A 12,501-nucleotide genomic window follows, 5' to 3' on the forward strand; every position below is an offset into this window, starting at 1 on the left:
AGATGGGACTCAAAAGAAGTTAATAAAAAGCTAAATGTGAGAGTAAGGGTTTGGGGCCCCTGTTTCCTCCTCACTGGGTGCACAAGTTAGATTCGGTGCAATTTCTATGCCCCCTTGTGGGGATTTCATCCTCATGGGTGGCTCCAAGGAAGAGCCTTTCCCATCGGGGAGGACGGCAAAACTTAGGGCTGCTTTCTGAAGCCGAAAGAGAGAGGAGAGACACATGCAGACCCAATCGTCTCTGACACCACGCAGCAGGGAGATCCTGCGGCAAAATATTGCACCTTTCCAGCCACCATTCGCAAAGATGGACCATGGGAACTTGCAGCGAGTGCCTTCCCCAGCCCATGAGCAGGAGAGACGGGGCAGGCGTGCAGGCACAGAGAGCTCTGGCAGTTGCATTTGGGGCTGGGGGCTTCTTTGAAGGTCAGATGAGATAATCTGGGTGTAAAGAAAGGAAGGGAAATGCTACATAGCCAGGGGCCATGGAAGGGTCTCGAAACAGAGAAACCGCAATGCCTGATTTATTAATCACTCCAGATACCGAGGGCAACGTTCACATTTTGTTTGAGACGGCACTGGAAGGAGAGAGGATCGGGGAGGGGGCTAACTTTTTTTCCATTTGAGGACTTAAGACTCCATCTGTGGGAGTGGGGAATGTGTGTTGCACAACCACCACAGGGTGCCTCTTGCTTGCACCCAGTCTGCATGCAGGTTTTTGGGGTGGAGAATTGGTTTCTGCTGCCCAACGCAGGGTGCCCTGCACTAGCAGCAGCTGGGTGGGAGGCTCTCTGTTCTGCTACCATGGTAACCCCTAAAATGGCTGTTAAGAGGGGCAAGAGAGAAGGAAATGCACTAAATCCACTCAAAGGAAGGAATGTGGCTGGGAACAGCCTGGAAATGAACCTCTCTGAATCCCTGAAGTGCAATACACTTGCGTCTGGGAAGTTTCGTGAGTTCTTGGGGAGGAGAGGATGGCCCCAACTCCTCAGCAGAGCCCATCCTTGCACTGGCAGAGGTTTACTGTCACCTGGAGGATGTACTTTGGGCATTGTAGCAGCATCTTTTGTGTTAATACTAGAGATTGAAGGGGGGATGGGGACCGATGTTCTCTGTTTATTTAACAAAGACTGCACATCTGCTCTGGCCAAGGTGACGGGGCGCAGACCGCTACAGCACGCAAGTGCTTAAAAGCTTGTAGTGCGCACATTACTTCACCGTGCTATTGTCAGGAACATCAATGAAAAATCCCCAGTTACTTCACTATGGAAAATTACGCCCGGCTTTCATTTCACGAGACTGCAGTTTTGCTAATTAACTCCTTCCCCCGCAGTATCATCTTCAACATACACAAAGTTTTTGGAGGTTACAAAACTCTAAGTGTAACAACGCTTTTGCCTGTTTTACAAAGAAACCTTCTGAAATTTGAGAGATCATTAAATACCAAAGTAACCACTCCTTCCCTGAAACCTAACTGGAAGAATGTAGTAATACTCAACCCTCGGCCCTCCAGGTGGCTGAAACCAGAGGTTCCTCGAAGCTTGCTTATTCTTAGGACACAAATAACATACAAGTACCAGTTACTAACTTCTTCAACAGGGCAACAAAAAGGACCAGAGAGGGGTGAAAAGAGGCCTAAGGACATTGGAACCAATTCACAAAACCACGACAGAGCCCATTTGAGGTTCAGGAGGGACAGAAACAATTTAAAACTCTGCAAAATACTCTTTAAAAACATGATCTCTCTTGAAAAAATAACTGGAGGAGCTTTTAAACTTCTCCATATGTGTTTGAGGAGGAAAAACCCAACAAGGATCAAAAATACAGATAAAAAATAAACATGATTCTACTTTGCAAGAAGTATTTTCATCGTTCTCAAGGGTGGCTCACCATTCCCAAAGTACGCTTGGGGCTTTAGTCTCTCTTGCTCTTTGCTCCTTTCTTCCCGTTTCTTCTTCTTCTGCTCCCAGAACGGACGTAAAAGTCTTTGGTCTCAGAACACTGGATGCAGCACAGTGTTGCAAGCACAAACTAACGGTGTTCACACTCAGGGAGGAGGCAGGAAGGAGCGAGGGCTGGTCCTGCTGAGGAGATGGGATGGGTGGGTTGTGGGGAGTCAGCTCCTAGATCGCTCCTTCACTGTGCATACTGTGGTTGGGCTTGTTGTGAGTCACACAGTTCTGTTCGTTCAGCAGGTTTGCTGTCTCATCTGGCAAACCGTCATGCAGCTCCGTAAGAGTCAGTTCGATTTTAGTGTTTTCACTGTCCGAGGACTGAGGTGTTTTGTCCATCCGGGATGCCATCAGGGCATTTTGGTACTGCTGTCTTGAGATCTGCTCCAAGAACAGAAAGAAGGAACAAAAACAGCCAGTCACACTTTTGTGTCTCCTGTGGGACACACTGAGAAAATGAAGTGCCCTCCCCTTCCAGATGATCACACTTCAACCCCTGTTTACCTGTTTCTATAAAACATCCCTGTGCTTTGCAAGCCTAGAGCACCCCAACGCAACACCACAGCACGGTGACATTTCCAGACAGGGTGGAAGCACAGAGCTGTGTGATCACCATGCTGTTCAAAGGCAGGGATTTATTCCTATGCAGAGATTTTTAAATCAGATCTCCATTTCCTTCTAACCATGCACATTTTTAGGGCCAGAACCAGAGTTCAGTGAAGTCTTTCTCCCAACTTCAGTGAGCTCTAAGAGTCCCTATAGAGCCAGAGGGTACAAGCCTTACTGCTCTTGTCTAGGCCAGCAAATGCAGCAGGAGCTACAGCCTTATTCAGATACATAAGGACATTCGATTCTAGAAAAGACTGGGATCTCCACAGAGATGAATCCAAATTAGCAACCCATGAAATCTTCCACTGGTCTCTGCAAGAGCTGGCTGCACTCAGCAGAACAGTCATGACAGGAGCCGGCCTAGAGCACAGGGTGTACTGCCCACGGTGCCCCAGAGGCAAGGAAGCCCACAGCCCTATATATCTGCATATGGTGGTAGAGGGGAGAATTCCTCCTGGACCCACAAACAAAGCAACCAGCCCCGTAAACTCCGGGTCAGCCTTCTCAGCCAGAACAGGCAGCAGGATGCACGTGCACTGGCAGCCCCGTGTGCTACAACAGCAGTGGGTTATCTCAGCGGGCAGGAAGGTGGAAGAGGTGAAACAAGACTTTTAGAAAACCTTAAGTTTCAGTAGCAACGCAAGAGAGAGACTGGAAATGGCGAGAGTCAGATGGACCAGGTCACAACTCCAAAAGCAAAATCCAATATGCACAAGCAGGTCACAACCCTGGTTTACAAGGCATTAATTGAATAAATGCCCACGTGGCACAGTGAAAACACTGATGTTGAGTACTTTGTCCTATGTGTAAAGCAGAGTGATGCAAAAAGAGGTGTGCAAGTCTGACTGCAGAGACACCAGACAGTTTAGCATTCATTAGCCTCAGTATGAACACAGTGAGAGCTGGAAGGACTCCACAGAAACCAGCATAAGATGAGCAGCTGCCCTGTACAGCAGATTAGCCATTGAAATCTGTAGTGAGAATCACTTGCTCAGTGATAAATATTTACTGATCTAAACCATGAAGGCTTGAACCATCAACCAGTACACTTGCATCTGCCAAGTTTTGAATGCAAGACTGTACTCTTCTTTTAAAATTGGACTATGGAATAATCGATTTAGCATTCTAGTATTTCTACTCTATTCCACATTCTTAATACTGAATTAACTTTGACAGAAGTTGAGTTCACAAATCATTTGAGTTGCATACAAAGAAACTGTGAACGTGCACTTAATTTAAGAAAAGCATCAAGGTCAACTTCTGGCCATGGGACGTCAGCTTCCCTGGACTCCCAGCTGGACTGGAATTGCTGCCAGCATTAGCTGTTCCTCAGCTCAGCTAGATTTCTTATCCCACAGGACTTGCACACATTTCAGCGTGGGATGCACCATGCTGGGGGACAGAGCTGTATTCATGCAGCAACTCACTGGTAGTACGAGACATGAGCCTAACATGTGAAGTTAAGATAAAGAGAAATGTCCAAGACTTCTCCAAGCAGAAGAAGGATGACAAGACGGAAAGTAAGATCAAGAACCCCAAACTGAAACCAAAATCAAAAGTGAATAAAAACTGCAACCAACAGAAAATGTCTCATCCTTTAGAAAAGGACACTGTCTGATAATGAAGGCTCTCCATCTCAGATGGCTCCAAAGGCTTCACAAGGATACGTCTTTCATAACCAAAAGCAGAGAGGTTATTTTCTATAATCTTTCCTCGAGGGACCTGAAATCCAGAAACTTATGTGACCAATCTACTTACGAGCCTAAATGAGAGGGAACAGTGAAGACAAATCAATGGACAGCAGATTGGGAATAAGTAATTTAAAGTTATTTTAAAACGTCTGCTTTCGTAATCTTATTTACTCACAGAGCTAGAGGGACCTCCCTTCCCCAGGCTCTGCATCCTACCAGCCAAGCCCAGCTTTCCAGTGGGGCCTTTCCAGCTTTTTTCCTACCTTGACAAACTGAATGTCTGTGAGTGCTTTCACTGAGTAGTCCGGAACATACACTTGGAGGAAAGATGCGTTCAGCTGGTTGTTGCTGCTCCCTAACGTTGGTGTCACTGCATCAATGCGATCACTTCGGTTTAAAGAGTCTGAGTGATTCAAGCCGCAGGGCCGAGGTGGAGACTTGTTTTCAGCTGAGAAATGGGCAAGAGCGAGAGATTTCTTAAATCACATAAAACATTTAAAGTCACCAGTTTTCAAAGGGACATAATAAATCACAATGTAGCACAAAAGAACTGCAAATACTTAATCCACTCATAACTAGACATGCAGCTAAACAACAAAATTACCCTGAAAAAGAGTACATTTTGAGTCCAGAGCTGGTAGCTGACATCACTGAGTATGCCTTAAACAAACCTGGTTTTGTTTATGCAGCAACGGACATACACTGTGCACAGTTGGTCACAGTGCTTCAGCTGATGACTGGTAACCACCAGAGAAAGGTAACTTCCCAAGGCTCCCTTACAGGAGCTCTTGAAGGTCAGACCATGCTTAATAGCTTCTTTTTTTTTTTTCCTTAATGATTTATAATCATAACTCCACACCATACCTTTCAACCACAGTCAGTCCCAGCTAACCCCTACCCCCTTTTATTCCACCTGGTACCTACATGTGCCTTGCTCCCTGAGTTAGAGCAGACATTTTCAAAATCGTAAGAGTGACAGAGTCCACAGTGGACCAGAGTACAGGCCATGTGATGATTATTTCAATGTTTCCTCTAGTACCTCCCAGTGCTTGAAGGGATAAAAACTCAAGGAAGGAGAGCAAGCTCCATGTGGTACATGCCAGCCAGCAAAACAGGGAAGGCAGTCCATGCTGCAGAGAAAAATCAGTGTCCAGGAAAGGAGTCAACTAGAGACATCATTTTCCATCACTGGCCTTTAAGCACTGAAGGGTTTCACTGGAAAACCTCGCAGCTGTCCCCTGTGAGTGTGACTGGCCACAGTTATCTGAAGTAAATGTGCTTTCAGGAAGCCACAGACATTTTGCATCCCTGGCTTCCACCCACACCGTGACCCAGAAAACAGGAGGCCAGAAATGCATCCCAAGAGAGATCCCAAGCTCCCGCAGATGAGCTTCTCCCTGGGTGCACACACAGTACATACTGATCAAAGAACTGCCTTTGGAACTGGTGAATTTTTGGATCTTAATGCAGTTAAGTTTCATTCAGCCAGCCCATACCGACATTTGATGTAAACTATGCTACTCAGCACATGACCCCCATTCTCAGCTGAAAGATCATTTTCATATAATCTTAAGACACAAAGCCTCTTCGAGCAAATCAGCAACAGTGTCCTTGAAAGCTTTTCAAATTCTTTTTTGGAGACTTTTCTGTACATAAACTTATTTCTAAAAAAAAAAAAAGCTTCCTAAAATCCAACCCCACCTCTGCCACTTAATCACTATAAAGATAATCTCTCCTTACCCAAATGACACAGCCTGGTCTACATCTCTGCATCCAACCTTTCCTAAACCTAACACTTCAGATGCTTCTAGGTGCATGGCAGAATTGCCCTGTTTTTTATTTCCCACTTAAAATCCCTCTGATGTTGTCTTTTCTTCAATTTTAGAAAAGGGAATAGAAAAATACAGTTCTGACAACTTGGCCGTTTTTCTGCCATTTCTGCACTATGGAATTAGTGCAGGTCCCTATGGCAACACCAAGTACAGGCTTAGGAGGAAGCATTCGGAGCCCTGCAAGGCTTTCCTCCATACCGACTTGCCATCTTGAAAGCCACAGCAGGATGCAATAACTGCTGCCAAGAGCCAAACCTCTATCTGCCTACAGGGCTCAATGCTGTAATTCTTACTGGAGAACAAGGAACTGTGAAGGCTGCATGAATTTGTCCTGTCTTTCCCACCTGCGTACACAAAATATGGCTCTGTGTGACAAGAACAGCATCACTGCTGCTTGGGATAAAGGTTTCCATCTGGAACAGCTTTACACTAGTGTGACTTGTATCTGCCCTTTCTTTTCACCAGTGGTTTTACAGTACATTACTAATAAAAAACAAAGAAGGACGGAGAGCAACATGACAAAGCATCTATTTGAAAAAAAAAAAAAAAAGAAAAAAAAAGGGGCAGGTGAAACGAAAGGACAGAACAAAAAAGTATGATTACTAAAAATCTGAGGACATCACTTCTGGACCATGTACAAGTCAGGGAGGGAGAAGAGAAATTAATGAAGAAGGAAGGATACAGAAAGGGCAGACGACAGGAGAACACCAGGCGTGTTTGCAGAACAGAGCCCTGCCAGCCCCCCAGCAGGCCCGCCCAGATCTGGACACATCTTTTCTACCCAGGTTTTCCCATACTCCTCACCTTCCTATACAGGAGATAAAGAGCACAAACCACAAGACAAACATCAGTACAATTGTATTATGAATTTGGGGTTAAACAACAGGATCCTTTTTAAGAAGGACCAGCAGAAGGTCCGAGTTTCATCAAAACTGGTACCACATTGTCCTAGTGACCAGGCTTTACCATATCAGTTCCTTTCAAAGGAGACTCCTCCCATTATTATTTTCCATTATTGATTCTTTTTTAGGGTTTTTTTTTTAGTTGGAGAAAAAGCTAGGAAAATATGCTTGGCATTTATATTGGAAACAACTTGAGTGTGCAAAGTGTACACTTATTTGTAGCAAGGAAAAGGTGAAAAAAAAAAAAAAAAAAAGACGACCTGGCAAAACAAAAGAACCAAGCTAAAAAAGATAATCAAAGCCGCCAAGCTTAAAAGAAAGCCATCAGGTACTTTAATTAAAGAAAGATTAAATTTCTCCCCATTCTTTGAAGTTTAGCAGCAGGAAACTTTCACAGGGCAGGAAAAAAATCCCCTGCAGGGCAACAACCTGTAGTTTGTTTGGAATGTGCATGAGACTAATTTAAGGACTGATGGTGAAATACATTTTCAAAAGTGAAAAAAGAAGAGGGGGAAAATACAGGAAGCAGATGGTGAAAGTTTATGAAATGCATGATATGTATTAAAGTTTAGGAGATGTTTCACTTAAATATGCATATCATTATCTTGTTTGCTTTTAGGTCTAGGGAAAGACATTTAATCTGAAAAAGAAACTTCAAAAGGAAGAAATATGTTCACTGTGGCCCAAACTATTTTAGGATTGTGCTCTTCCTACAGATTTTCTTGATGGGTTTCCATTTTTCTAAACTACTCTGTACACACAGTGTCTGCAAAGCTCAGTTCTTGACCCTTCTCAATTTCCAACCGCTCAACCACATCTCAGAGCTCTTTTTCGCCCAGTTTGTTCCCTCTTTGGTCTCTGCTCTCCAAAGGGATTTGTGTGTCAGTCAACTTGGTTATTCAGCAAGGAAAGGTCTTAAGCAAAATGGGAACCAGGGAACCCCACAGGAGGTCCCACAACCTTCTTGCACATTCCATTGCAAATCCGTCCACTCAGTAAATCACTGTGCCAGTCCACGGCATTAACCTCACTGAGAGAAAGCTCAAAGCTTTTGAGGAATTGAAATGGCCAGACTGTATACAAACCATAGAATTTACCCATATGAGAATATAAGAATTCTTTCATTGAAGAAGTTTTCCTTTTATGGCAGTTTAGCAACAGACATTCTCCTCTGCCAAATGCATTTTCTTCAGAAATTTTTAAGCCTCAGCTTGGGGGAGAATACCTTCTTTTAAAAAAATCTCCCCTCCTAATTTTCCACCAGCGTTCATATGAGAAACAAGAACAAGCACACATTACCAAATACATTTTCTTCAATGTGTTTTTAGTTCTTCCCATTTTGACGACTCTGTCATGTTGCTACCAGTTACCATACACGAAAGTTCAGAATACCTACCTGCGAGGCATAACTCTGTGTTGGACTTCTCCCTAACGAGCAAAGGGGTCAGATAAATACAGACTGCAGCTGAGTTTTTATGGCATCAGGGCAGTCACAAGAATGGTGAAAATAGAAGCATGCGGATTTACCTGGAGAACCTGCTGCTAACAACTCTGTTCTGCTGACAACAAAGGTACGAGACAGGGACAAGGGAACTAGAAGAGGGAGAGAAAAAGGATGAGATCACGGCCAGAAAGGCGGCAGCTATCCACACTTGACAGGGGAAGGAGCCAGTTCACACACTGAAGAACTAAAACCAAAAGTACAAATCAACTGTGAAAAAGTAAAGGGTTAAAACAAAAGCAAAACCAAAAAAGACAATTAAACAATTTTAGGAATAAACCCAGAAACAAGCCTAAGGAATTACAGTGAAGTGAACAATTTTCACTTGCTAATTTGAATGGTTATCCAGCACAGAACAGTCCATCAAGGTACACTCAGTTTTAAAATAGTTCAAAAGGAGCGGTGGTGCCCACTCTATAGCCTGGAAGGCAAAGAGTTAGAACAAGCCAGAAAGCTTTCATGGGTGCTGTTCGTTATGGGAGTCAGGCAAAAATAGAAATAAAACCAAAGGACACATCATAGTTCTTCAAGTTTTCAGTAAAATGTCAAGCGAGGTTGTGATTCCCCAAGCTCATCCCTGTCAGGACAGGTACTGTGTACTGCTCATCATTACTCAAAATCCCTCCCCAGCTGTAGTTAAAGAAAAAAGCTTTACTCTTTTGTTGGGAATTTTTTGGTTTGGGGTTTTTGTTTCGGTTTTGGGTGGTTTTTTTGTTTGGTGTTACTGACTTCACATTCCAGATGGGGAGAGCAGGTACATGAAGTCTAGTTAGGGGACACAGACGAGCAGGAGTTTTTGCTTGTTCTGCAATGACTTATACTTTGACTGAGCTCTCCAGTCTACACAAAGCAACAGGAATTTATTTTTATGAGCTAACAGAAATCTCAGGATGCTGCAAGACATCATAAAACAAATTCTCTAAACCCTGGAGAGAAAGCCAGAAAAACGGGGGATTTGCTACCAGTGAAAGCCAACCAGTTGAAGGTAAACAAATCCAAGGTTGGCCAAGATTAATTTAAAATCGTGCATATCCTTAAGTTTGACATGACAAAATCCAAGATGGATTTCAGAGCATGCAAAGAGATCATTTGACCTCACATGTCTTGGGGCAAATGGCATGGTCACAACCATGGGTTTTGCAAGGGTTAGCAACACACAAAAAAAACCCCACATGAAAACATTCAAACTGAACAACGCTGGCAAAACAGAGATGCCACAAGTGATTTCCAAGCATAGGTCTGCTAGGAGAAGTGACCATGCCTAACCCAGCTCCGTGTTTGGCCCATACAGCAAAAGCTGAGCTGCAAAGCTGAGGGTATGATGCAGTTGTATACACACGTTATGATTTCTTGCGAACGCTGCTGCTATCGCTCAGATAAAATCCACCCAGTGCTCTACGCACTGTCAAGTCCGTCAAAAGATAGAGGCTAGACTGATCAAATTAAAGTGCACATAATTAAGGAAGAATTAGTCTTTCCTGTAAAAGTGAGCTCACACATCCAAGAGAACTGCTGTTGCCTGCAGAGTTTAATAAGGCTATATGCATAACTTACAAAATCATCTTCATTCCGATGCCGTTTGCTAATGTACATACACATAGGTACACGTAGGTAAAGGGAGTGCTCATGAGTGTACAATTAAAACAAGCTGCCTTCCAAGTGGAACATAAACCCTGCTGCGACAGGAGGACCCAATTTCAGCGTGAGAAACATCTCTCCCTGAAGCTGAGCTAGCGGCTTTGGGTCAGCAAACGGCCAACGCCAGTACCGGTGCCCCAGCTCTCCCCAACAGGGCTGTGGATTCCCAGTTGCAGTCGAGATCTTAGTGGTGACACTGCTGGCACCAAAATACATCACCAAATGCTGAAATACGGCACTGGAGCCTACTCTTGGTGGATTGTAAGGCAATCCCCAAACCTGCGCCTGTGAGGTGGTGGCTTGCACGGCTACCACTTGTGTGCCAGGAACCGGTTCACGCCTCGGTGGGAACTGGCTCACACCTTTTGCCCTCAGACACCAGCTCTCCCCCACTGCCGATTTCTTGGTTACATTTCCACGCAGCTGACAGGAGTCATCGCTTTTCTTGCGCCGCTGCCCTCCTTTTCCTCGAGACATCTTTAGAAACAAGACTGGTAAAGCGAACCATCCCCAAGCTCAGCGGGCGCTTGTACTTCGCACCACTAGATGGCTCTCTGCCACTAATTATTTATTCCTGTTAATTCAATCCCTGTTACCCTACCATGAGCAAAACTACAAAGCTGTCCTCCAGCACCAAACACATCTCTCGCTAAGGCCAACACTCGCATCCTCCGGGAGCTGGCAAACCGCTGCCAGCCCGCTGGGTTTCGGAGTCAGCGCTGCCACCGGCCCGGGCCCCTCCCAGGGACGCTGTGCCAGGCCGGTGGTTTCGCTGGCAAGGAGGTACCGTTCACCTCGGCCCCACGGACACGGCAGGGGGATGCCCTGCGCAGCCTCCTCCTGCCGCGCTCACAGGACGGGCAGGCTTGTGCAGGAGTGCATTCCAGAAGCGGAAGGTAAGAGGACATACCTGGTGATGCTGTGAGGGCCATCACCCCATAGTAGGAAAAAGCACCAGCTTCAAACTTCATCCCCTCTTTCCCAGCCTCCACTTCCACTTTCCCCTGTTAAGGAAAAGGAGAGAGAGCTGCAATTAAAAGGGACCGTAGGTCTTGAGGCACAAGACCAGATTTGAGCCCCGAGAGCTAGTTTTGCCTGACATTCCTAAGCAGTGTCATGGTCCCTGCAATTTGTAATGGTGCCTGAACAGGAACAGACCTGGAGGGCAACACACTCTTGTGCCCTGAGCCATCCTGGTCTTTGGTGCCCTGTGGCCAGCATAAGTCCCTGCAGAGGAGCGAGATCACCACAGCACTTTGGGGTGGTACTACTGCCCTGCTCCAAGTGCTGCCAGGCTGCTTTCCCTCAATGCAGAGTGAAAAAATACTCCCCCAGTATCACAACAAGCTTATATGTAGCACAGTCATCTGAGCTCTTGAGACACCTAGACATTTTGGGCCACAGCTCACATTCAGAGAGTCCCCTCTAACACAGACATAGGAAAAGGAGATGGGAGACAACACGTGAGGAGGCTGTCTGCCTTCACTGATGAGATTTCCACAGAAACAAAGCCCTTATTCCTGAAGAAACAGTCTTGAGGCTACTTCAGTCTTCTTGGTTTCTAGCCATTTTACATAGTCCAGCACCATTAACTTAAGATCTTGCTCTTTTGCAGGGTCTTGCCTAGAAGGACCCTCAGTGCTTCCCAAGCTGTACAAAACCACACTACCACACAACTGCACCCATTTCTGATGTGGGCCGAACCAAATGTTTAACATCTTGTCCTACAAAGGACTCTAGAACAGAACCCACCATAGCAAACATAGCTATAAACATCCTAGTTACTTTTGTAGACAAGTAGCCAAAAATAACTGGCTGCTTAGTGGGGTCTGGTTTTCACGTCCATCCATCCTTACTGGTACTGCACTGAGAGTTACAGCACACCACTGCAGACAGAAGAAATCTCATGCAGCTTTCAGGCTGAACTACACAAAGGTTGGGATTTCAGGCAAACAACATAATTACCTGCAATGCTTTCCCTCTGGCTAGGCTGGAAAGGGCACACAGACTGCCCATCCCATGTGTATGAACTAGACTGACCATCAACCGGACACAACTGGGTCAAAATAAGTCCAAAAGGTAGATTTTTATTTCTATGCATTTATTTCATTAAGCACCATTTAAAATAAATAATCATGCCTTTAACCTTACAGTACCGTACTGCGACAGAAAAATGTGAAAATTAACTCAGCCTGCATGAGCCCTGATACTAAGTCAGTCCGTCTAACTGTCCCAGATGAGAAAACCCACAAAATCTACCTACCAGGAAGAGAGTGCCTAGCTCACAAATCCACTTTCCTGCTATCACAAGCAACGACTTCATATAATCCCTTTTAAAACCAATTTCACTCCACAACAGAAATAAGTAGCTTATTT

At 45.0% G+C, this 12,501-nt stretch overlaps 1 protein-coding gene across 1 annotated transcript in view; it reads right to left on the reverse strand.

The window, feature by feature from the left end:
* Nucleotides 1–583: 583 nt before the first annotated feature.
* Nucleotides 584–12,501, reverse strand: part of CNNM2 (cyclin and CBS domain divalent metal cation transport mediator 2) — a 122,352-nt gene continuing 110,434 nt past the window's right edge. Inside the window, exons 5-8 of the mRNA XM_075717371.1 lie at nt 11,036–11,129; nt 8,514–8,579; nt 4,516–4,700; nt 584–2,333 (exon numbers count right to left, since the gene is read on the reverse strand). Coding sequence (XP_075573486.1) covers nt 2,124–2,333; nt 4,516–4,700; nt 8,514–8,579; nt 11,036–11,129 — 555 coding nt within the window. The 3' untranslated portion in view covers nt 584–2,123. The remainder of the gene's footprint in view (nt 2,334–4,515; nt 4,701–8,513; nt 8,580–11,035; nt 11,130–12,501) is intronic.

The sequence above is a fragment of the Pelecanus crispus genome, chromosome 10, assembly GCF_030463565.1.
Source record: "Pelecanus crispus isolate bPelCri1 chromosome 10, bPelCri1.pri, whole genome shotgun sequence".
NCBI classification, from domain to species: Eukaryota; Metazoa; Chordata; class Aves; order Pelecaniformes; family Pelecanidae; genus Pelecanus; species Pelecanus crispus.